Source organism: Rhinatrema bivittatum, chromosome 6 (assembly GCF_901001135.1).
Source record: "Rhinatrema bivittatum chromosome 6, aRhiBiv1.1, whole genome shotgun sequence".
NCBI classification, from domain to species: domain Eukaryota; kingdom Metazoa; phylum Chordata; class Amphibia; order Gymnophiona; family Rhinatrematidae; genus Rhinatrema; species Rhinatrema bivittatum.
Genome location: NC_042620.1, coordinates 50,641,141 through 50,667,250, shown reverse-complemented (window position 1 = coordinate 50,667,250; position 26,110 = coordinate 50,641,141). Strand labels below are relative to the sequence as shown.

Here is a 26,110-nt window from a genome sequence, read left to right as displayed (position 1 = left end):
TGTGTTCCCCTACTTGGACGATTGGCTCATCAAGAGTCATACACAGAGCGGAGCTGTCACTTCTCTCCATCTCACAATAAGATTGCTTCACTCCTTGGGATTTCTCATCAATTACGACAAATCCCAGCTCACACCATCTCACCAGTTGCAGTTCATAGGTGCAGATCTCAACACCATCACAGCAAAGGCTTTTCTTCCGAAAGACCGGGCTCAATCGCTCGTTCTCCTAGTACATTCTATTCGCAATCAATATACAGTCACAGCTCATCAGTGCCTCATCCTACTCGGACACATGGCCTCAACAGTTCACGTCACTCCCATGGCCAGACTGACCATGCGACTAATGCAATGGACACTCAAATCTCAATGGATTCAAGCCATTCAACCACTGTCCACTCACATCCAGATAACACCAGAGCTGAAGTATTCCCTTCTCTGGTGGACATCACCAATCAACTTGCTCAAAGGCCTACCTTTCCAACAACCAGTTTCACAAGTGACTTTAACTACAGATGCGTCCACCTTGGGATGGGGAGCGCACATTGCTCATCTGAAAACACAGGGCAAGTGGACAAAGCAAGAAGCCTCCTTTCAGATAAATTTCCTGGAGCTTCGAGCTATACGCTATGCTCTATATGCATTCAAGGACTGCCTTTCACACAAGACTGTTCTGATCCAAACGGACAATACAGTAGCCATGTGGTACATCAACAAACAGGGTGGTACGGGCTCGTACCTCCTTTGCCAGGAAGCGGCTCAAATATGGGACTGGGCCCTAGCACACTCAATCCTACTACGGGCCACCTACCTAGCAGGCATCCACAACACAGTAGCGGATCGCCTCAGCCGTCACTTTCAACCACACGAGTGGTCCCTCGACCCAGCGTTAGCAATCAAGATATTTCAACGCTGGGGTCAACCAACAATAGATCTCTTTGCGTCACATCTGAACTACAAGGTGAACAATTACTGCTCTCTCCTCTTCCGGCAGAACAGCTTACCAAAGGACGCGTTTGCCCGCCATTGGAACTCAGGCCTGTTATACGCGTATCCACCAATACCGCTCATAACCAAAACATTAGTAAAGCTACAACAGGACAAGGGGTCCATGATACTCATAGCCCCATATTGGCCTCGACAAGTATGGTTCCCCACACTGCTAGATCTCTCAGTCAGGGATCCAATTCGCCTGGGAGTAGCTCCCAATCTCATAACTCAGGAACAGGGTCAGTTGCGCCATCCCAACCTTCAATCCCTGTCCCTGACAGCATGGATGTTGAAAGCTTGATCTTACGACCTCTCAACCTTCCATCCGCTATATCTCAAGTGCTGATAGCTTCCCGTAAACCTTCCACTAGAAAGAATTATTCCTACAAATGGAAACGGTTTACTCTGTGGTGCACTCAGAAAGATTTAGATCCTTTCACTTGCCCCACTACCTCACTACTAGATTACCTTTACCATCTCTCAGACTCTGGTCTTAAGACATCATCTGTAAGGGTACATTTAAGTGCAATCTCAGCTTATCATAATAAGTTGGGAGATGCATCGATCTCCACGCAGCCTCTCGTCAGTAAATTCATGAGAGGCCTAACTCACATTAAACCTCCAGTTCATTCCCCAAGCATTCAATGGGACCTGAACGTAGTTTTAACCAAGCTTATGCGTTCTCCATTTGAACCCATAAATACCTGTGACCTTAAATTCCTTACTTGGAAAACGGTATTTCTCATAGCCATTACATCAGCTAGAAGGGTCAGTGAACTACAAGCACTAGTAACTTACGAACCCTTCACGAAGTTCCTTCATGACAGAGTAGTCCTCCGTACACATCCAAAATTCCTTCCTAAGGTTGTCACGGAATTTCATTTGAACCAAACCATAGTTTTACCTACATTCTTTCCTAGGCCTCACTCTCACCAGGGAGAGAGAGCCTTACACACTTTGGACTGTAAACGTGCGTTATCTTTCTATTTAAACCGCACTACAGCCCAAAGAAAATCAAATCAACTGTTTGTGTCCTATGATCCAAACAAACCAGGTAAGGCAGTGGGTAAGCATACTCTGTCAAACTGGCTAGCAGATTGCATACAATTTTGTTATGAAAAAGCAGGCCTTACTCTCCAAGGGCGAGTAAAAGCACATTCAGTCAGAGCAATGTCAACTTCAGTAGCACACCTTCGCTCTGTACCTATTCTGGACATTTGTAAAGCAGCAACATGGAGTTCTCTTCACACCTTTGCAGCTCACTACTGTCTAGACAAAGAGGGAAGACAAGATTCAGCATATGGACAATCCGTCTTAAAGAACTTGTTTCCAGTTTAATCCCAACTCCTTCTACATCCAACCTGCTGTGATTTCGACTGATTCATTTCAATAACAATACCTTACGGTCATTTCAGCACCAAATGAATCAGCCTCTAGCTTGCTAATCACCCATATGTGAGGACTAGCATCCTGCTTGTCCTGGGATAAAGCAAAATTGCTTACCTTGTAATAGGTGTTATCCCAGGACAGCAGGATGTAGTCCTCACGAAACCCACCCGCCACCCCGCGGAGTTGGGTCCGATACGTTTTATTATTTTATTTTTGGCTAACGCTATTTGCTACAAACAAAGACTAAGGGGAGACCCCTGTGGCAGGGAATATCATGACATGCTGGGCATGCTCAGTAGGCACTCTGGTGCCAGTCAAAAGTTTCATGGAAACTTTTACAGAAGTTTTCCGTACATAGGGCTCCATTACCGATGTCACCCATATGTGAGGACTACATCCTGCTGTCCTGGGATAACACCTATTACAAGGTAAGCAATTTTGCTTTCCAGGGCATCGGGATCCTCCGCTTCCTCGGCACTGGGGAAAGACTGGGCCGAGCATCATGGGAGATCCCACAAGCACTGACACCAATTGCCATTTATGTGCGGCTCCAGTTCCAGTGCGGTACTAGTGGCCGTACTGCCACTGAAATGACCCCGTGCCTTGGAGGCCCAACCCTCTGGCTTTTCAAGGTCCCGGTGGCACCTCTTGGATGACATCAAAAGGCAAATCTCACCTCTCCGCAGTGATTCCAAATCAAGGGGCAACAAAATACCACCAGGACAGCTGAAGATGGTATTCAGAAGACAGGAAACCCCCTTTGCTTTTTATTGAAAGAGTTTACCGTACAAACTTTCTCCCCCAAAATTCAAGTAGCCTTAAATTACCCAGTAAAGCGATATTCACCAATCCTTTTCAGCCTCGCAAGACTGAGGTTTACTGAGCTTTTCCCCTGCTATATATCTTGAGATTCAAAGGCATAATATTACTGTTAACAAACCCCTTTGATAATACATATTTTTGTTGACTATGGACTGATTTTACTTTACATAAGCTTTAATCCATGTATATTGCAAATTGGTAGATCTTGACTGATATCTCCTTTAGTTTATAAGAACATAAGAAATTGCCATGCTGGGTCAGACCAAGGGTCCATCAAGCCCAGCATCCTGTTTGCAACAGAGGCCAAACCAGGCCACATGAACCTGGTAATTACCCAAACACTAAGAAGATCCCATGCTACTGATGCAATTAATAGCAGTGGCTATTCCTTAAGTAAATTTGATGAATAGCTGTTAATGAACTTCTCCTCCATGAACTTATCCAAACCTTTTTTGAACCCAGCTACACTAACTGCACTAACCACATCCTCTGGCAACAAATTCCTGAGCTTTATTGTGCGTTCAGTGAAAAAGAATTTTCTCCGATTAGTCTTAAATGTGCTACTTGCTAACATCATGGAATGCCCCCTAGTCCTAATATTCGAAAGTGTAAATAACAGAGTCACATCTACTCATTCAAGACCTCTCATGATCTTAAACACCTCTATCATATCCCCCCTCAGCCGTCTCTTCTCCAAGCTGAACAGTCCTAACCTCTTTAGCCTTTCCTCATAGGGGAGCTGTTCCATCCCCTTTATCATTTTGGTTGCCCTTCTCTGTACCTTCTCTATCGCAACTATATCTTTTTTGAGATGCGGCGACCAGAATTGTACGCAGTATTCCAGGTGTGGTCTCACCATGGAGCGATATAGAGGCATTATGACATTTTCTGTTTTATTAACCATTCGTTTCCTAATAATTCCTAACATTCTGTTTGCTTTTTTGACTGCTGCAGCACACTGAGCCGACGATTTTAAAGTATTATCCATTATGATGCCTAGATCTTTTTCCTGGGTGGTAGCTCTTAATATGGAACCTAACATTGTGTAACTACAGCAAGGGTTATTTTTCCCTATATGCAACACCTTGTACTTGTGCACAGGAACAGAAGGAGAAACCTCTCTGGGGCTGCTTGAGGCAGCCCCAGAGAGGTTTCTCCTTCTGTTCCTGTGCAGATAAGACTCTTAATTTTCTGTGGTGCTCTTCTGGGGGAAAAAAGACTCTTAATTTTCTGTGGTGGTCTTCTGGGGGAAAAAAGAAAAAAACAAAAAAAAAAACCTGCTGGTTTTCTTTCACTATTCTTCTAATTAATTGCTTTGTGCTCCACTAATATCTGGGCTCTCTGAGCAGTAGAACTGCTGTGTTTTATACCTTTCTCTAGGTCTGTTATTATACAATAATTGTAATTGTTGCTTGCAAACTGTTATTTTTAAGATCCATTATACCTGCATTTCTATTATTGTATAGCTGTTCTTTAATAATCTGGTTAATATTGGCACAGAAGTGCTGAGGGGGTCCTTTAATAGGTAAGAACTAGAAGGTTCCTAAGGTGTCCAGTTAAGGCCAGTTTGGGTGTGGCAGAGAAGGTAAATAGTGACCCGGCTGGGCATTGCAGACTGCTTGAGGCAACCCCAGAGAGGTTTCTCCTTCTGTTCCTGTGCAGATAAGACTCTTAATTTTCTGTGGTGCTCTTCTGGGGGAAAAAAGACTCTTAATTTTCTGTGGTGCTCTTCTGGGGGGGAAAAGAAAAAAAAAAAAAACCTGCTGGTTTTCTTTCACTATTCTTCTAATTAATTGCTTTGTGCTCCACTAATATCTGGGCTCTCTGAGCAGTAGAACTGCTGTGTTTTATACCTTTCTCTAGGTCTGTTATTATACAATAATTGTAATTGTTGCTTGCAAACTGTTATTTTTAAGATCCATTATACCTGCATTTCTATTATTGTATAGCTGTTCTTTAATATTCTGGTTAATATTGGCACAGAAGTGCTGAGGGGGTCCTTTAATAGGTAAGAACTAGAAGGTTCCTAAGGTGTCCAGTTAAGGCCACTTTGGGTGTGGCAGAGAAGGTAAATAGTGACCCGGCTGGGCATTGCAGACTGCTTGAGGCAACCCCAGAGAGGTTTCTCCTTCTGTTCCTGTGCAGATAAGACTCTTAATCTTCTGTGGTGCTCTTCTGGGGGAAAAAAGACTCTTAATTTTCTGTGGTGCTCTTCTGGGGGGAAAAAGAAAAAAAAAAAAAACCTGCTGGTTTTCTTTCACTATTCTTCTAATTAATTGCTTTGTGCTCCACTAATATCTGGGCTCTCTGAGCAGTAGAACTGCTGTGTTTTATACCTTTCTCTAGGTCTGTTATTATACAATAATTGTAATTGTTGCTTGCAAACTGTTATTTTTAAGATCCAGTATACCTGCATTTCTATTATTGTATAGCTGTTCTTTAATAATCTGGTTAATATTGGCACAGAAGTGCTGAGGGGGTCCTTTAATAGGTAAGAACTAGAAGGTTCCTAAGGTGTCCAGTTAAGGCCACTTTGGGTGTGGCAGAGAAGGTAAATAGTGACCCGGCTGGGCATTGCAGACTGCTTGAGGCAACCCCAGAGAGGTTTCTCCTTCTGTTCCTGTGCAGATAAGACTCTTAATTTTCTGTGGTGATCTTCTGGGGGGAAAAAGACTCTTAATTTTCTGTGGTGCTCTTCTGGGGGAAAAAAGAAAAAAACAAAAAAAAAACCTGCTGGTTTTCTTTCACTATTCTTCTAATTAATTGCTTTGTGCTCCACTAATATCTGGGCTCTCTGAGCAGTAGAACTGCTGTGTTTTATACCTTTCTCTAGGTCTGTTATTATACAATAATTGTAATTGTTGCTTGCAAACTGTTATTTTTAAGATCCAGTATACCTGCATTTCTATTATTGTATAGCTGTTCTTTAATAATCTGGTTAATATTGGCACAGAAGTGCTGAGGGGGTCCTTTAATAGGTAAGAACTAGAAGGTTCCTAAGGTGTCCAGTTAAGGCCAGTTTGGGTGTGGCAGAGAAGGTAAATAGTGACCCGGCTGGGCATTGCAGACTGCTTGAGGCAACCCCAGAGAGGTTTCTCCTTCTGTTCCTGTGCAGATAAGACTCTTAATTTTCTGTGGTGCTCTTCTGGGGGGAAAAAGACTCTTAATTTTCTGTGGTGCTCTACTGGGGGAAAAAAGAAAAAAACAAAAAAAAACCTGCTGGTTTTCTTTCACTATTCTTCTAATTAATTGCTTTGTGCTCCACTAATATCTGGGCTCTCTGAGCAGTAGAACTGCTGTGTTTTATACCTTTCTCTAGGTCTGTTATTATACAATAATTGTAATTGTTGCTTGCAAACTGTTATTTTTAAGATCCAGTATACCTGCATTTCTATTATTGTATAGCTGTTCTTTAATAATCTGGTTAATATTGGCACAGAAGTGCTGAGGGGGTCCTTTAATAGGTAAGAACTAGAAGGTTCCTAAGGTGTCCAGTTAAGGCCAGTTTGGGTGTGGCAGAGAAGGTAAATAGTGACCCGGCTGGGCATTGCAGACTGCTTGAGGCAACCCCAGAGAGGTTTCTCCTTCTGTTCCTGTGCAGATAAGACTCTTAATTTTCTGTGGTGCTCTTCTGGGGGGAAAAAGACTCTTAATTTTCTGTGGTGCTCTTCTGGGGGAAAAAAGAAAAAAACAAAAAAAAACCTGCTGGTTTTCTTTCACTATTCTTCTAATTAATTGCTTTGTGCTCCACTAATATCTGGGCTCTCTGAGCAGTAGAACTGATGTGTTTTATACCTTTCTCTAGGTCTGTTATTATACAATAATTGTAATTGTTGCTTGCAAACTGTTATTTTTAAGATCCAGTATACCTGCATTTCTATTATTGTATAGCTGTTCTTTAATAATCTGGTTAATATTGGCACAGAAGTGCTGAGGGGGTCCTTTAATAGGTAAGAACTAGAAGGTTCCTAAGGTGTCCAGTTAAGGCCACTTTGGGTGTGGCAGAGAAGGTAAATAGTGACCCGGCTGGGCATTGCAGACTGCTTGAGGCAACCCCAGAGAGGTTTCTCCTTCTGTTCCTGTGCAGATAAGACTCTTAATTTTCTGTGGTGATCTTCTGGGGGGAAAAAGACTCTTAATTTTCTGTGGTGCTCTTCTGGGGGAAAAAAGAAAAAAACAAAAAAAAACCTGCTGGTTTTCTTTCACTATTCTTCTAATTAATTGCTTTGTGCTCCACTAATATCTGGGCTCTCTGAGCAGTAGAACTGCTGTGTTTTATACCTTTCTCTAGGTCTGTTATTATACAATAATTGTAATTGTTGCTTGCAAACTGTTATTTTTAAGATCCAGTATACCTGCATTTCTATTATTGTATAGCTGTTCTTTAATAATCTGGTTAATATTGGCACAGAAGTGCTGAGGGGGTCCTTTAATAGGTAAGAACTAGAAGGTTCCTAAGGTGTCCAGTTAAGGCCAGTTTGGGTGTGGCAGAGAAGGTAAATAGTGACCCGGCTGGGCATTGCAGACTGCTTGAGGCAACCCCAGAGAGGTTTCTCCTTCTGTTCCTGTGCAGATAAGACTCTTAATTTTCTGTGGTGCTCTTCTGGGGGGAAAAAGACTCTTAATTTTCTGTGGTGCTCTACTGGGGGAAAAAAGAAAAAAACAAAAAAAAACCTGCTGGTTTTCTTTCACTATTCTTCTAATTAATTGCTTTGTGCTCCACTAATATCTGGGCTCTCTGAGCAGTAGAACTGCTGTGTTTTATACCTTTCTCTAGGTCTGTTATTATACAATAATTGTAATTGTTGCTTGCAAACTGTTATTTTTAAGATCCAGTATACCTGCATTTCTATTATTGTATAGCTGTTCTTTAATAATCTGGTTAATATTGGCACAGAAGTGCTGAGGGGGTCCTTTAATAGGTAAGAACTAGAAGGTTCCTAAGGTGTCCAGTTAAGGCCAGTTTGGGTGTGGCAGAGAAGGTAAATAGTGACCCGGCTGGGCATTGCAGACTGCTTGAGGCAACCCCAGAGAGGTTTCTCCTTCTGTTCCTGTGCAGATAAGACTCTTAATTTTCTGTGGTGCTCTTCTGGGGGGAAAAAGACTCTTAATTTTCTGTGGTGCTCTTCTGGGGGAAAAAAGAAAAAAACAAAAAAAAACCTGCTGGTTTTCTTTCACTATTCTTCTAATTAATTGCTTTGTGCTCCACTAATATCTGGGCTCTCTGAGCAGTAGAACTGCTGTGTTTTATACCTTTCTCTAGGTCTGTTATTATACAATAATTGTAATTGTTGCTTGCAAACTGTTATTTTTAAGATCCAGTATACCTGCATTTCTATTATTGTATAGCTGTTCTTTAATAATCTGGTTAATATTGGCACAGAAGTGCTGAGGGGGTCCTTTAATAGGTAAGAACTAGAAGGTTCCTAAGGTGTCCAGTTAAGGCCAGTTTGGGTGTGGCAGAGAAGGTAAATAGTGACCCGGCTGGGCATTGCAGACTGCTTGAGGCAACCCCAGAGAGGTTTCTCCTTCTGTTCCTGTGCAGATAAGACTCTTAATTTTCTGTGGTGCTCTTCTGGGGGGAAAAAGACTCTTAATTTTCTGTGGTGCTCTACTGGGGGAAAAAAGAAAAAAAACAAAAAAAACCCTGCTGGTTTTCTTTCACTATTCTTCTAATTAATTGCTTTGTGCTCCACTAATATCTGGGCTCTCTGAGCAGTAGAACTGCTGTGTTTTATACCTTTCTCTAGGTCTGTTATTATACAATAATTGTAATTGTTGCTTGCAAACTGTTATTTTTAAGATCCAGTATACCTGCATTTCTATTATTGTATAGCTGTTCTTTAATAATCTGGTTAATATTGGCACAGAAGTGCTGAGGGGGTCCTTTAATAGGTAAGAACTAGAAGGTTCCTAAGGTGTCCAGTTAAGGCCAGTTTGGGTGTGGCAGAGAAGGTAAATAGTGACCCGGCTGGGCATTGCAGACTGCTTGAGGCAACCCCAGAGAGGTTTCTCCTTCTGTTCCTGTGCAGATAAGACTCTTAATTTTCTGTGGTGCTCTTCTGGGGGGAAAAAGACTCTTAATTTTCTGTGGTGCTCTTCTGGGGGAAAAAAGAAAAAAACAAAAAAAAACCTGCTGGTTTTCTTTCACTATTCTTCTAATTAATTGCTTTGTGCTCCACTAATATCTGGGCTCTCTGAGCAGTAGAACTGCTGTGTTTTATACCTTTCTCTAGGTCTGTTATTATACAATAATTGTAATTGTTGCTTGCAAACTGTTATTTTTAAGATCCAGTATACCTGCATTTCTATTATTGTATAGCTGTTCTTTAATAATCTGGTTAATATTGGCACAGAAGTGCTGAGGGGGTCCTTTAATAGGTAAGAACTAGAAGGTTCCTAAGGTGTCCAGTTAAGGCCAGTTTGGGTGTGGCAGAGAAGGTAAATAGTGACCCGGCTGGGCATTGCAGACTGCTTGAGGCAACCCCAGAGAGGTTTCTCCTTCTGTTCCTGTGCAGATAAGACTCTTAATTTTCTGTGGTGCTCTTCTGGGGGGAAAAAGACTCTTAATTTTCTGTGGTGCTCTACTGGGGGAAAAAAGAAAAAAACCAAAAAAAAACCCTGCTGGTTTTCTTTCACTATTCTTCTAATTAATTGCTTTGTGCTCCACTAATATCTGGGCTCTCTGAGCAGTAGAACTGCTGTGTTTTATACCTTTCTCTAGGTCTGTTATTATACAATAATTGTAATTGTTGCTTGCAAACTGTTATTTTTAAGATCCAGTATACCTGCATTTCTATTATTGTATAGCTGTTCTTTAATAATCTGGTTAATATTGGCACAGAAGTGCTGAGGGGGTCCTTTAATAGGTAAGAACTAGAAGGTTCCTAAGGTGTCCAGTTAAGGCCAGTTTGGGTGTGGCAGAGAAGGTAAATAGTGACCCGGCTGGGCATTGCAGACTGCTTGAGGCAACCCCAGAGAGGTTTCTCCTTCTGTTCCTGTGCAGATAAGACTCTTAATTTTCTGTGGTGCTCTTCTGGGGGAAAAAGACTCTTAATTTTCTGTGGTGCTCTTCTGGGGGAAAAAAGAAAAAAACCAAAAAAAAACCCTGCTGGTTTTCTTTCACTATTCTTCTAATTAATTGCTTTGTGCTCCACTAATATCTGGGCTCTCTGAGCAGTAGAACTGATGTGTTTTATACCTTTCTCTAGGTCTGTTATTATACAATAATTGTAATTGTTGCTTGCAAACTGTTATTTTTAAGATCCAGTATACCTGCATTTCTATTATTGTATAGCTGTTCTTTAATAATCTGGTTAATATTGGCACAGAAGTGCTGAGGGGGTCCTTTAATAGGTAAGAACTAGAAGGTTCCTAAGGTGTCCAGTTAAGGCCACTTTGGGTGTGGCAGAGAAGGTAAATAGTGACCCGGCTGGGCATTGCAGACTGCTTGAGGCAACCCCAGAGAGGTTTCTCCTTCTGTTCCTGTGCAGATAAGACTCTTAATTTTCTGTGGTGATCTTCTGGGGGGAAAAAGACTCTTAATTTTCTGTGGTGCTCTTCTGGGGGAAAAAAGAAAAAAACAAAAAAAAACCCTGCTGGTTTTCTTTCACTATTCTTCTAATTAATTGCTTTGTGCTCCACTAATATCTGGGCTCTCTGAGCAGTAGAACTGCTGTGTTTTATACCTTTCTCTAGGTCTGTTATTATACAATAATTGTAATTGTTGCTTGCAAACTGTTATTTTTAAGATCCAGTATACCTGCATTTCTATTATTGTATAGCTGTTCTTTAATAATCTGGTTAATATTGGCACAGAAGTGCTGAGGGGGTCCTTTAATAGGTAAGAACTAGAAGGTTCCTAAGGTGTCCAGTTAAGGCCAGTTTGGGTGTGGCAGAGAAGGTAAATAGTGACCCGGCTGGGCATTGCAGACTGCTTGAGGCAACCCCAGAGAGGTTTCTCCTTCTGTTCCTGTGCAGATAAGACTCTTAATTTTCTGTGGTGCTCTTCTGGGGGGAAAAAGACTCTTAATTTTCTGTGGTGCTCTACTGGGGGAAAAAAGAAAAAAACAAAAAAAAAACCTGCTGGTTTTCTTTCACTATTCTTCTAATTAATTGCTTTGTGCTCCACTAATATCTGGGCTCTCTGAGCAGTAGAACTGCTGTGTTTTATACCTTTCTCTAGGTCTGTTATTATACAATAATTGTAATTGTTGCTTGCAAACTGTTATTTTTAAGATCCAGTATACCTGCATTTCTATTATTGTATAGCTGTTCTTTAATAATCTGGTTAATATTGGCACAGAAGTGCTGAGGGGGTCCTTTAATAGGTAAGAACTAGAAGGTTCCTAAGGTGTCCAGTTAAGGCCAGTTTGGGTGTGGCAGAGAAGGTAAATAGTGACCCGGCTGGGCATTGCAGACTGCTTGAGGCAACCCCAGAGAGGTTTCTCCTTCTGTTCCTGTGCAGATAAGACTCTTAATTTTCTGTGGTGCTCTTCTGGGGGAAAAAGACTCTTAATTTTCTGTGGTGCTCTTCTGGGGGAAAAAAGAAAAAAACCAAAAAAAAACCTGCTGGTTTTCTTTCACTATTCTTCTAATTAATTGCTTTGTGCTCCACTAATATCTGGGCTCTCTGAGCAGTAGAACTGATGTGTTTTATACCTTTCTCTAGGTCTGTTATTATACAATAATTGTAATTGTTGCTTGCAAACTGTTATTTTTAAGATCCAGTATACCTGCATTTCTATTATTGTATAGCTGTTCTTTAATAATCTGGTTAATATTGGCACAGAAGTGCTGAGGGGGTCCTTTAATAGGTAAGAACTAGAAGGTTCCTAAGGTGTCCAGTTAAGGCCAGTTTGGGTGTGGCAGAGAAGGTAAATAGTGACCCGGCTGGGCATTGCAGACTGCTTGAGGCAACCCCAGAGAGGTTTCTCCTTCTGTTCCTGTGCAGATAAGACTCTTAATTTTCTGTGGTGCTCTTCTGGGGGGAAAAAGACTCTTAATTTTCTGTGGTGCTCTACTGGGGGAAAAAAGAAAAAAACAAAAAAAAACCTGCTGGTTTTCTTTCACTATTCTTCTAATTAATTGCTTTGTGCTCCACTAATATCTGGGCTCTCTGAGCAGTAGAACTGCTGTGTTTTATACCTTTCTCTAGGTCTGTTATTATACAATAATTGTAATTGTTGCTTGCAAACTGTTATTTTTAAGATCCAGTATACCTGCATTTCTATTATTGTATAGCTGTTCTTTAATAATCTGGTTAATATTGGCACAGAAGTGCTGAGGGGGTCCTTTAATAGGTAAGAACTAGAAGGTTCCTAAGGTGTCCAGTTAAGGCCAGTTTGGGTGTGGCAGAGAAGGTAAATAGTGACCCGGCTGGGCATTGCAGACTGCTTGAGGCAACCCCAGAGAGGTTTCTCCTTCTGTTCCTGTGCAGATAAGACTCTTAATTTTCTGTGGTGCTCTTCTGGGGGGAAAAAGACTCTTAATTTTCTGTGGTGCTCTTCTGGGGGAAAAAAGAAAAAAACAAAAAAAAACCTGCTGGTTTTCTTTCACTATTCTTCTAATTAATTGCTTTGTGCTCCACTAATATCTGGGCTCTCTGAGCAGTAGAACTGATGTGTTTTATACCTTTCTCTAGGTCTGTTATTATACAATAATTGTAATTGTTGCTTGCAAACTGTTATTTTTAAGATCCAGTATACCTGCATTTCTATTATTGTATAGCTGTTCTTTAATAATCTGGTTAATATTGGCACAGAAGTGCTGTGGGATCATTCAATAGCTAAAGGACTAATAAAGTTCCAGAAAGTGTCCTACTCTACCCAGCTTGTCCCAGGTTCAACTGTTTCTTTCCCTCCCACCCTACCCCTCTACCCACCCACCCCTGGGATTAGATTACTAATATAGACTGACTAAATTAGCATTAGCAACAAGATCAATTAGTAAGTTAACAGCTAAGGACATACCAATCCAAAACTTAACCAATATGAGAACTATCCAATGCAACTGTTGTAGAGCCTTTATTCTGAGGGAAAGCATCTGGAGACTTGGAGCTTGCCCCATCTGTGCACAGCTCTCTTCTTTGAAAACGGAGCTGACTGAGGTTAAAGCTCAATTAGCTTCAATTACAAGAATTACACCCACATTGCATTACTCAGAAAATAATTCCCCAACACCAAAGAATAACCAGGAGTCAAAAAGAAATACAGTAGACTCAGGTAGGATAACACATGTGTCCCACAGTCACCCATTCTTGACAGATGGGAAGCCAACAAGTATACCCCCCCACTCGATCAGTTCATCAAGTAAATCATTAAAAAACAGGATCACAGTGGGCTCTGGTAGAATTAGACCTGTAACAAGGAGACACACACAGTATCAAATGCAACAAGAACATAAAGCCCTCCCTATATTAACTGAAGAAATTCTAGAGAAAAACATTGACTTGTTACCAGAAAAGAGAAAAAACCAATGCATGCAGAATTTCAAGATCCATAACCAAAAGAAAAAGCTAATTGAGATGGATAACTCTGTCATCAATGGCACAACTGCAAAAGGAAAGAGTAAAGTGAATAACAAATCTCAACTAAAGTCTCATAAGGAGTACAGGAAAAGCAATAACCGTAAAGAGAGTACCTGGAAAGCTATGACTACAAATGCTCATAGTTTGGGAAATAAAATCCCAGATCTGCAGGCCCTAATGACAGAGGCAGAACTGGACATCGTTGCTATCACAGAGACATGGTTCACAGAATCTCATGATTGGGATACGGCAATACCAGGCTATAACTTGTTAAGGAAGGACAGAGTGGATAGAAAAGGGGGAGGTGTGGCTCTTTATGTCAGAAATAATATCCAAGCATCTGAGCTGCAAGGAAGTTGGGGCAAGGAAGAAGCACTATGGGTCGACCTAAAAGCAGATGATGGAGCATCCACTTATACTGGAGTGGTTTACAGGCCTCCAAACCAAAAGGAAGAGCTGGACAGAGATCTGGTTGAAGACATCCATAAGATAGGTAAGAAAGGGGAAGTGGTGATCGTTGGTGACTTTAATATGCCAGACTTTGAGGAAATGGGGAAGTACCTAGAGGAATATGCCAGACTTTGAGGAAATGGGGAAGTACCTAGAGGAAGAACTAAATGGATGGAAAAATGAGAGAGATGTGGATCAACAGTGGACCAATCTAAAAGGAGCAATCGCCAAGGCAACTGCTCTATATGTTAGAAATGTAAAGAAAAGCAAAAGAAAAATGAAACCTATCTGGTTCTCAAAGGAGGTGGCTGACAAAATTAAAGCTAAGAGAACTGCATACAAGAAATACAAAAGATCCCAAAGGGAGGAGCACAAAGAAGAATATCTGATTCAACTGAGGGAGACTAAGAAATTAATCAAGTTGGCAAAAAGTCAAGCGGAAGAGAGGATTGCTAAGGAGATAAAATATGGTGACAAAACATTTTTCAGATACATCAGCGAAAAGAGAAAAGTCCAAAGTGGTATAGTGAAATTGAAAGGTGAAAATGATCAATGTGTGGAGAGAGACGAAGAAATGGCAGAAATATTAAACGAATACTTCAGCTCTGTGTTCACTAAAGAAGACCCTGGAGAAGGACCATCTCTACACAACAAGAAACTGGAGGGAAGCGGAACAGAGGAAAATCCATTTACAGTAGATAATGTATGGGAAGAGCTAAAGAATCTGAAAGTGGACAAAGCCATGGGGCCTGATGGGATTCATCCAAGGATACTGAGGGAGCTCAGAGATGTGCTGGCGGCACCGCTGTGCGACCTGTTCAATAGATCCCTAGAAACGGGAGTGGTGCCGAGTGATTGGAGAAGAGCGGTTGTGGTCCCGCTTCACAAGAGTGGGAACAGAGAGGAGGCTGGTAACTACAGACCGGTTAGCCTCACTTCAGTGGTGGGAAAAGTAATGGAGTCACTGTTGAAAGAGAGAATAGTGAACTATCTACAGTTGGGAGAATTGATGGACCAGAGGCAGCATGGATTCACCAGAGGAAGATCCTGTCAGACAAATCTGATTGACTTTTTTGACTGGGTAACCAAGGAATTGGATCGAGGAAGAGCGCTCGATATCATATACTTGGATTTCAGCAAAGCTTTTGATACGGTTCCGCACAGGAGACTGGTGAATAAAACGAGAAGCTTGGGAGTGAGTGCCGAGGTGGTGACCTGGATTGCAAATTGGTTGACGGACAGAAGACAATGTGTGATGGTAAATGGAACCTTCTCTGAAGAGAGAGCGGTTTTAAGTGGTGTACCGCAAGGATCGGTGTTGGGACAGGTCCTGTTCAATATCTTTGTGAGCGACATTGCGGACGGGATAGAAGGTAAGGTTTGTCTTTTTGCGGATGACACTAAGATCTGCAACAGAGTGGACACGCCGGAAGGAGTGGAGAGAATGAGACGGGATCTAAGGAAACTGGAAGAGTGGTCGAAGATATGGCAGCTGAGATTCAATGCCAAGAAGTGCAAAGTCATGCATATGGTGAGTGGAAATCCGAATGAACTGTATTCGATGGGGGGGGAAAGGCTGATGTGCACGGAGCAGGAGAGGGACCTTGGGGTGATGGTGTCTAATGATCTGAAGTCGGCGAAACAATGCGACAAGGCGATAGCTAAAGCCAGAAGAATGCTGGGCTGCATAGAGAGAGGAATATCGAGTAAGAAAAGGGAAGTGATTATTCCCTTGTACAGGTCCTTGGTGAGGCCTCACCTGGAGTACTGTGTTCAGTTCTGGAGACCGTATCTTCAAAAAGACAAAGACAAGATGGAGGCGGTACAGAGAAGGGCGACCAGGAAGGTGTAGGATCTTCATCGGATGATGTACGAGGAGAGATTGAAGAATCTAAATATGTACACCCTGGAGGAAAGGAGGAGCAGAGGTGATATGATACAGACTTTCAGATACTTGAAAGGTGTTAATGATCAAATGACAACGACAAACCTTTTCCGTAGGAAAAAAATCAGCAGAACCAGGGGTCACGATTTGAAGCTCCAGGGAGGAAGATTCAGAACCAATGTCAGGAAGTATTTCTTCACGGAGAGGGTGGTGGATGCCTGGAATGCCCTTCCGGAGGATGTGGTGAAGACCAGAACTGAGAAGGACTTCAAAGGGGCGTGGGATAAACACTGTGGATCCATAAAGTCAAGAGGCTGCCAATGAAGAGTGAGTGACTCGCCAGAATGATGGCTACTGCCTGGAGTCAATACCCTTATTAAATAAACATACACATGCTTACTGTGACTCCAACATCGCTCTAAGCTTCAACAGCAAGAGGAAATGTGGGAAAAAGGATTCGCACTCACAAAGAGGGGAGTAGCTGGCTTGTTACGGCGGTTACTACCCCAAATCAAATAAGCCTGATACTTCACTTTCAATGCATATACAGCATAGTTCTCTGATTCAACGGCAGGGGAGAAGAAAAACTGATACTTCACACGTCCAGCAGAGCTCTCTGCTTCAACGGCAGGGGAGAAGAAAAGAGGGTTCGCACTCACAAAGCGGGGAGTAGCTGGCTTGTTACGGCGGTTACTACCCCAAACCAAATGTGCCTGATACTTCACTTTTGATGCACATCCAGCATGGCTCTCTGCTTCAACAGCAATGGAGAAGACTGATACTTCACGCATATCCAGCATAGCTCCCTGCTTCAACGGCAGGGGAGAAGAAAAACAACCAATAAGGGCTGTATAACATAGTCTGGGTAAAACAAATAAGCATGGGTGTAGCTTGCTTATTGCGGCGGCTACTACCCCTAACTAATCAAGCTAGATATTTCACTTGGATGCAGCTCCATCACTGCTCTCTACATTAAAGGTGGGGGTGGAAGGGAAATAGAACCAAGAGCTAAGAGAAACAGATAAGTATGAGAGAAAAAATGTGTGAAGCTTGCTGGGCAGACTGGATGGGCCATTTGGTCTTCTTCTGCCGTCATTTCTATGTTTCTATATGTAAATTTCATCTGCCATTTGGATGCCCAATCTTCCAGTCTTGCAAGTTCCTCCTGTAATGTATCACAATCCGCTTGTGATTTAACTACTCTGAATAATTTTGTATCATCCGCAAATTTGATAACCTCACTCATCGTATTCCTTTCCAGATCATTTATATATATATTGAAAAGCACTGGTCCAAGTACATATCCCTGAGGCACTCCATTGTTTACCCTTTTCCACTGAGAAAATTGACAATTTAATCCTACTCTCTGTTTCCTGTCTTTTAACCAGTTTCGGGCCGATACAGTAGATCCACCATTGGACGTGCATTTTCCCTTACCCCTTATTCAGTAAGGGGCCGAAAACGCGCATCCAACCCGCCGAACCTAATAGCGCCTGATGGCCCTATTAGGTATTCCCGCGCGATTCAGAAAACAAAATGTGCAGCCAAGCCGCACATTTTGCTTTCAGAAATTAGCGCCTACCCAAAGGTAGGCGCTAATTTCTTCGGGCACCAGGAAAGTGCACAGAAAAGCAGTAAAAACTGATTTTCTGTGCACCCTCCGACTTAATAACATGGCGATATTAAGTCGGAGGTCCCGAAGGGTAAAAAAAGAAAAAAAATTTGAAGTCAGCCCGCGGCTGTCAGGTCGAAAACCAGACTCTCAATTTTGCTGGCGTCCAGTTTATGAACCCGTGGCTGTCAGCGGACTCGAGAACCGACGCTGGCAAAATTGAGCATCAGCTATCAAACCCGCTGACAGCCGCCGCTCCGGGCCAAAAGGAGGCGCTAGGGACGCACTAGTGTCCCTGGCGCCTCCTTTTGCCAGTTTCTACTGCTGGGCCTCATTTAAATACTGAATCGCGCACACAGGCAAGTGGCCTGTGCGCGTGCCGGGAGAGCAGGCATTCGCCCGCTCTCCCACGGACTTTACTGAATCGGCCCGTTTGTAATCCACGAAAGGACGTCGCTTCCTATCCCATGACTTTGTAGTTTTCTTAGAAGTCTCTCATGAGGGACTTTGTCAAACGCCTTCTCAAAATCCAAATACACTACATCTACCAGTTCACCTTTATCCACATGTTTATTAACTCCTTCAAAAAATGAAGCAGATTTGTTAGGCAAGACTTCCCTTGGGTAAATCCATGTTGACTGTGTTCCATGAAACCATGTCTTTCTATATGCTCTACGATTTTGATCTTGAGAATAGTTTCCACTATTTTTCCCGGCACTGAAGTCAGGCTCACTGGTCTATAATTACCAGGATCGCCCCTGGAGCCTTTTTTAAATATTGGGGTTACATTGGCCACCCTCCAGTCTTCAGGTACAATGGATGATTTTAATGATAGGTTACAAATTTTAACTAATAGATCAGAAATTTCATTTTTTTAGTTCCTTCAGAACCCTAGGATGCATACCATCCGGTCCAGGTGATTTGCTACTCTTTAGTTTGTCAATCTGGCCTACTACATCTTCCAGGTTCACAGTGATTTCATTCAGTTCATCTGACTCCTCACCCCTGAAAACCATCTCCGGAACTGGTATCTCCCCAACATCCTCATTAGCCAAATAATAGCATAGCTAAGGGTCTCTTTCTGCTCTAAATTATTTCTGATCATCGGAAACATCACTTGAAGTATTTATCAAAAAGTAGAGAGAAACTGTCTAATTTCCAAGTGATGCACTGTACGCTGAATAAGATATTATGGAATGCTCAGCAGCATGATTAGCTGAATTCCATTGTTCTGGTAATATAAACATTCATCTGAGAATTGCAACCCAACCTTCCTTGGTTCTCATTCCTGAGTCAGATGAGTTTAGTGCAGTAAGCATTAATTTTTTGCTAACAGATGAACTCAAAATGTAGTGTTCTACAAGAGCTATAAAACAATATTATTTATTTATGTATTTATTTATTTTAGAGAACTGCCAAACAAGCCAAGGAAAGAAGCCAGATGAAGAAACTTTCTTCAGCCTCCAAATATGGGTCCGATATCTCAAAATTTTTTACAAAAATCTGAAAACCAAATGCTGTTTAATTTTTGACATTTTTATCATCTGAATTAAAATCTTTTTCTGGAATTTTTGAAATAAAATAATGCAATCATTTATCTCCAAAGACATTTAGTGTAATTGGTGAAACTTGCATTTCACAGCGAAAATGTCAGAGACTGTAAGTTACACTCATACCTTTTATATAGTTACATGTCAAGACTGCTGGAAAGCCCTTCAATGTCCAAAGCTTTGAAACAGGACATAAGAGAAGATTTTTGTACTAGACAAAGGCATAGATTTTTCCCATGTCTTAGAATATGGTTTCACTCTCTCAGAAAAAAAATCTGTCCTCAATATTTGTATTGCTTATTACCTCTGTGGTTAACATTTAAAATCATTATTGCTCTTGCACTGTTTCATCTTCACCATACTGGAATAAACATATTGGTTCTGGAGAAAACTGAAATCTTTGGTAGGTGTCAATACCTTTTAAAGGCCCAGTAAAAAAGATGACAATGTGCATGAGCTTTGAAGACCTCCCAGGCCACTGTTGAGCTGCAGCACGAAGCTTCTGTATCTAGAGAGTATTATGTGCTGGGAATTCCTAGAACAAGGGCTCCAACGGAAACCATATTTTCACCAATTAATCCAATTTCTTCTGAACACCATCTGATGACTCCCATTCTGAAAATTCCCATCACACAATGTTCTCCAATTATAAAAACTTCCTCCTTCAGCTATACAATTGTATCTGAGGAAGAGGTCTGGGAGGTTTTGAAAGCTTTGATTCTTGAATATTTTCAACTTTGTCATTCACTATTATACAATAGGCATAGTGAGTACCAGCTATAATTGGTTGCTAATAATTTAGTTTCTGTAAAGCATTATATAAATACTGCAGTGTTTTATTATGCTAAATATATTTGATCCGTGAGATACTTCCTTCAGGCTCTGTGAATTCATTTAATGAGGTTTAGCTGAGCAGATCACAGTTCATGTCTGAGCAGGTTTTGTTCTTTTAATATTCTTTATTTGAAATTAGGATAATGTTATTATTGATCTGTGCACAAGGATACCTGTCGAGAAATAACAGTTAAAATATAAAATTGTTGATACTTCACCATTTGCAGTTTTAAAAGAAATCTATCTCATGTTCAGTAAAATACAAGAACATGGAATTGTTTTATTAGGGCTGATAATTGAATATTTATAGTATGTTTCCAGCCATTACTGGTTCATTTCGTAGTCAGTCCATAGATACTGATTTCTGATGTTTATCTATTTGTGCATGATAGGATGGACAATTTAACATGTGTTAACACATATACTGTATTTACTATGTCTGTACAATAAATTTTTTTTATTATCTCTTAAAATGTGTAAAAGGTAGATATGATAACTTGTAATATTTTGTATTAATTTATTTTTACTTCTAAGTCTCCCTCCTGAATATTCTTTTAAGTAGCTTCTGAGCAATTTCCAGATCCTCCGAGAGCAACAGTTTTAGCAAGAGTCTCACAAGTCACCTTGCAATTCCTGGATATAATTGTTTTCTGTTGGTAATAACATAAATGACATTTACACTGAACTGCATTCATCTCCCATTCCATGTGCAATAACTTAGAATCCTATTCAGAGCATAGCTGCTGTCAGCTGAAACAGGATAGATTAAAATATTCTAAAAATGACTTAGCTTTCCTAGTTTGTAGTCAGATGGACTCAGGATCAGTGGGGTTTATGCTCCCCTGCTAGCAGATGAAGATGGAGCAAGCTGACATCACAGTATATATATATAACCCTGCAGTGATCCCAGCCTGCCAGTATTCTCTGTCTCCAGCAGATGATGAACGTGCATTTCCCTATGGGGATTGCTTTGAGCTTTTGAAAGGAGAAATTTGAAATTCTAAATTCAGGAAAAGAAATTTCCGCTCTCCTGCAGTGATACCTAAAGGTCCCTCCCCCAGGTGAAAATTCCTGAGGTGATTTCTCAGAGGTGTGCCTTGGTTCGGTAGCTGGGTTTCCCGACATGGACTTAGCTGCTAGTTCAGCTGAAAGGAAGCGGGTGCAGGAGGCCAAGTGCGGTGGCGGATGCCCTCTCCTCCCACAGCCGGAGTCTGTCTCTGTACTCAGTCGGCAAGTGTTGAGCTCAGGTAAGGTTTAAAAAGAATCAGAGACAGAGGGGTTTCAGGACTTCCTCTGGTCTCTGTTCTCAGCTTGCCGTGCCAACATTCATTCCCGCTCCTGTTGGGGTTGGGGAACTGGGCAGTCTGGTGGGTTGAGCGGCCCTCGGTGGGCTAGGCCCCGCACTTGGGCTTTTTTCTTGCATACCTCATAGTAGCCATGGCGGTTGTTTTTGCTCGCTATTGTGCGTGTTCTGCTGCCCTCTATAGGCCAACAATGCGCAGTGTTTAGGCTCTGCGCACGTGTGGAACACTTGGTTTTTGGGCATGCTTTTTACATGCACAAACTTTTTTACGTGCTTAATTTGGCGCACAGGTTGTGTGTGCACCTTGCTGCGTATTCTTCTAGGCACTTAGTTTTTGGGCGCATTTCATTTTTGAGTGTGAGCCATTCTGACACACATTTACCACAGCGATAGCATCAGTAAGCAAGAAGCCTAAGTGTCTTCCTATTTGTGGTGCCTTTCATATTAGGGCTTCTCAGCCTGACCTGGCTTCTAACCTGTGTCAGTGCTGCTCAGATACTCAGGGAGAGTTGTCTTCCTCGGATTTTGCTAAGCCTGGCTCTTCCCATGGGTTGGTCACAGCCTTGAGTTGGGGGATGCCAGATCTTGGTTCTCCCCTGATTGTCTCTTCTGCTGGCGAGGGCAATTCTGTGGGACTAGTTCATTTCCTTCTGGGCTTGGTCTGGATCTGGCTACTTTTTCTTGGGTGGAATTTTTCAAGGCTTACAAGCCTTTCTTCAAGTGCAGTCCTCCACTTCCCCCATTTCAGTCTGGTCAGAACCTCAGCCGATGGCTCCTCCCTCTTCCAGTCCTATGCTTAAGCACCAGGACTCCCCTCAGTTCCCTGTGGGTGTTCCTGACAGGAATACTGATAGCACTGATGATGAGGTTGATCCAGATTCCCTGGAAGATAGGGAAATTCCTCCACGGCTGGAACCATATCGAACCATGTTGTGGTTCTTTCATACAGATGAACTTCCAGCCCTGATTTCCCAAATCTTGAAACAGCTGGGTGTTCCTGGTTCGGATGCTATGTCAGAGCCGAGGAAGAATCCTATTTTGGTTTCCTTACGTAAAGCCTCTTGTTTTTTCTTGGTGATGGATGCCATCCAGAAATTGATTGATCTGGAATGGGATGCCCCAGAGGCAAATTTTAAAGGAGGTCAGACATTGGAAGGCCTGTACCCCCTAGATCCAGCTGTTACAGAGCGTTTGCGTTTTCCCAAAGATGGTGGTCTGGTATGTGACATGTCTAATAAGATGACTATCCCCATAGAGAAAGGACCAGCCTTGAAGGATGTACATGATAGAAGGATTGAGGCTATTCTTAAGCAAGCCTTTGAGGCAGTGGCGATGAATTTATATATTGCCTCCTGTTGCACCCTAGTGGTGAGATCTTGTCTGCTTCTCTCTCAGGAGGTTGATGAGTCTGGAGGGAATTCCAGTGCGGTTATGGAGCCTGCTGCCGCCTTTTATCAGTCGCAGGCTGTGATTTTGTCTGGACCTCGGCAAGAAGAGTGTCTTCAGTGATAGTGGCCAGGCATCAACTCTGGTTATGAAATTGGTCAGCTGACGTCTTCCAAAGCCAGTCTTACCAAGATGCCCTTTAAAGACTCACTCTTGTTTGGGAGTGAGTTGGAGAAACTGGCCAGTAAGTGGGACAAGTCTCCGGTGCCTTGGTTGTCGGAGGATAAGAAGCAGTTACAGCGCTGCGTTGGTATGAGGGGTCATTTCTGGGGTTCCAGGCATTTTCATCCCTCAGAAGGATGAACTTTCAGCGGATTCGGCCTTTCGGTAGGTGTCAGTCCTTTCGTCCCCAGCAGCCTAAGAGAGGAGCGGGCTCTGGTGATGGACCTTCCAGAGCTTCCCAATGAAGGTTTGTTGACCCACCTTCTGCAACAGGAAATAGGGGAACGTCTCTCCTTCTCTTTTATCAGAGGTGGGTCAAGATCACGTTGGACCAATGGGTTCTGGAAGTGATACGCGAAGGGTATGCACTGGAATTTCACAGAATTCCTCAGGACGTGTTCATGGTGTGCCCTTGCCACTCCCCCGAGAAGAAGCAAGTAGTGGCATTTGCGCTTCAGAAGCTCCTTGGACTGAGGGCTGTGGTTCCGGTGCCCATGTCTCAAAGTATGGGGCGATATTCCATTTATTTTGTTGGGCCCAAAAAGGAAGGCTCCTTTCGTCCCATCTTGTATCTCAAGAGGGTCAACCGTCACTGAAGGTGACTCATTTTCGAATGGAAACCTTACACTCTGTAATAATGGCGGTGCAGTCGGGGAATTTCTGACCTCCTTGGATCTGACAGAAGCTTACTTTCATATTCCCATCTGATTGGATCACCAACGCTTTCTACGCTTTGTGGTTTTAGGGCACCATTATCAGTTTTGGCCATTGCCTTTGGTCTACCCATCGCTCCCAGAACATTTTCCAAGATTATGGTGGTGATAGTGGAGGCCTTGCAAAAAGAAGGAATCCTGGTGCCACCTGTATTTGGACAACTAGCTGATTCGAGCCAAGTCTCAGGAAGACAGCCACCTGGTGACACACAAGATAATCTCCTTATTGCAGGAGCTCGGTTGGGTGGTAAACCTGACCAAGAGCAATCTTCAACCATCCCAGTCGTTGGAGTATCTGGGGGTCTGGTTCGACACGGGACAGGACAAAGTTTTCCTACCAGAAGTTCGGATCCAGAGATTGATGTCTCAAGTGCATCAGTTGATGAACACCATACACTCGACGGTGTGGTCCTACCTACAGGTACTCAGCTTGATGGCAGCTACCCTGGAAATGGTGCCATAGACAAGGGTGCATATGCGTCCTCTTCAGCGCTCTCTGCTATCTCGATGGAACCCAGAGTCTCAGGATTATGCGGTTCAGCTCCACTTGCTGATGGAAATCTGCTCCTGCTTCCAGTGGTGGTTGCAGGAAGATCATCTGAGAAAGGGAGTTCTCACAGGACAAGCAAGGATGGTTGTCCTCACAAATGGGTGACATCGATGGCATGGAGCCCACCACGGAAAACTTCTGTCAAAGTTTAAACAGAACTTTGACTGGCCCCTACTGGGCATGCCCAGCAAGGCACTGACCCTGCAGCCAGCAGGGGTCTACCCTTCAGTCTTCTTTTTTCCGCGCAGCAGTTGCCACGCGGTGAAAGGAGCTCTCTACCACGTTCCTGACAGGATTTGGAAATTAATTCCTAAGAAAATTTGCCCCTCAGGGGTCTCCCTTCGACAAATTTTTTAGTCATCTTACGGAACCCGGTAAGTTTTTTGCCTTCTTCCATAGACTACCGTCGAATTGGCCTCGAGGCCGTTGGCACTTACCGATCCCCAGCCTAATTTGGCTTTCAGCCATGGCACGGGGTTCCGTCGTTGTCCAGATTGTACCCGGACTATGTTCCATCACGACCCCCACAGGGTTGTGTAATGTGCTTGGGGTAGTGAGCATGATGTCCTGACTTGCACCAAATGTGCCTTAATGACACCCAAGGGTCGCAAAGCCAGGATGGAGAAGATGGGGCTCCTCTTCCATGCACCCACCCCAACGCCATCGATAGCATCGACGTCATCGGAACCGGCACCGTCGAAGTTGTACCATCATCGCCAACCCTTCCGGTGACCGTCCGCCATCGATCGCTCTCGGCCGTCGACTCCCGTCCCTTCCCCAGATGGGCGAGGGGATCGGAAGAAAAGCATCGCCATCGACGGCACAAGTCTCGGCCTGTCGAGGATCCACCAGCCATCGACCTCTGTTCAAGCCGAGCCACCGACAAAGAAGCCGCGAACAGACCGGACACCCTCCACGTCTCGTTCGCCCGGCATCGAGGAGGAAACCCTCACCCTCCCGGGGTGCGGGGGCCGTGATCCCACCGGTTACGGTGGTACTTCCGGCCCTGCCTCGGCCCTCCCTCTCCCGTTGAGCCGGGTATAGTTACCCCTGGTCTCCGGCAGAACTGACCGGCTGGTCCAGGAGGCCATCGAGAAAGCGATGAAGAAATTACAACCTCCATCGGCACCGTCTCCAGGCACCGGTTCCAGTGCCCGCCCCCAGCACCGACACCGGCACCGGCTTCGCCACCGAGGAGGGAACCGACCACCGAGCCGTTGGTACAAGCGTTAGCACCGCTACTCAGCCGTATGGAGGCGCTCATGACGGCCCTTCCATCGGTGATTCCAGTGCCATCGACAACACCACACCGTCTCCGACGGGATTCTCATCGGCAGGAGAAACACAGTTTCGAATTCCCCCTTCCGGGGTGGTTCCATCGGTACCTCCTGGCATATCTCCAACCGATAATCCTTCGGCTCCATCGATTCCGCGCCAGGCACCGATTCCATCGGCATAGCACCCGACGCCATCGATGCCATTTCTGATTCCACCTACGGCACCGATTCCACCTCGGTTTCCATCGATGCCCTCAGAACCTCAGCCAGGTCCATCGGGGCTACAGCCCCACATGATCCCTATGATACCTGGGGTGATGATGATGATACATCTCTGACACAGATTTGCCTTCGCCCGCCATCTCCTACAGAGAGTAGAAAAAGATCTCCTCCTGAGGATCTCCTCTTTCATTAATTTTGTAAAAGAGATGTCAGAAGTTGTACCTTTTCAGTACAATCTGAAGCCGATTGATAGACACCAGATGATGGAACTACTTCAATTTCTGGATGCTCCAAAAATCATCGCTTCCATCCCTATACACCAGGTGTTTTTGGATCTGCTCAAGAAAAACTGGGAATCTCCTTCATCGGTGTCTCCAGTT

General features: G+C 43.3%; 1 protein-coding gene across 5 annotated transcripts in view; it reads left to right on the top strand.

Annotated features, from left to right (window-relative positions):
- The window catches only part of ZRANB3 (zinc finger RANBP2-type containing 3), a 593,631-nt gene extending 573,535 nt beyond the window's left edge, over window positions 1-20,096 (top strand). For all 5 annotated transcript variants that reach the window (XM_029605377.1, XM_029605376.1, XM_029605378.1 and 2 more), the window contains one exon: window positions 19,082-20,096. In XM_029605377.1, the coding sequence (XP_029461237.1) occupies window positions 19,082-19,180 (99 nt within the window). In that variant the 3' untranslated portion in view covers window positions 19,181-20,096. The remainder of the gene's footprint in view (window positions 1-19,081) is intronic.
- The last annotated feature ends 6,014 nt before the right edge of the window (window positions 20,097-26,110 follow it).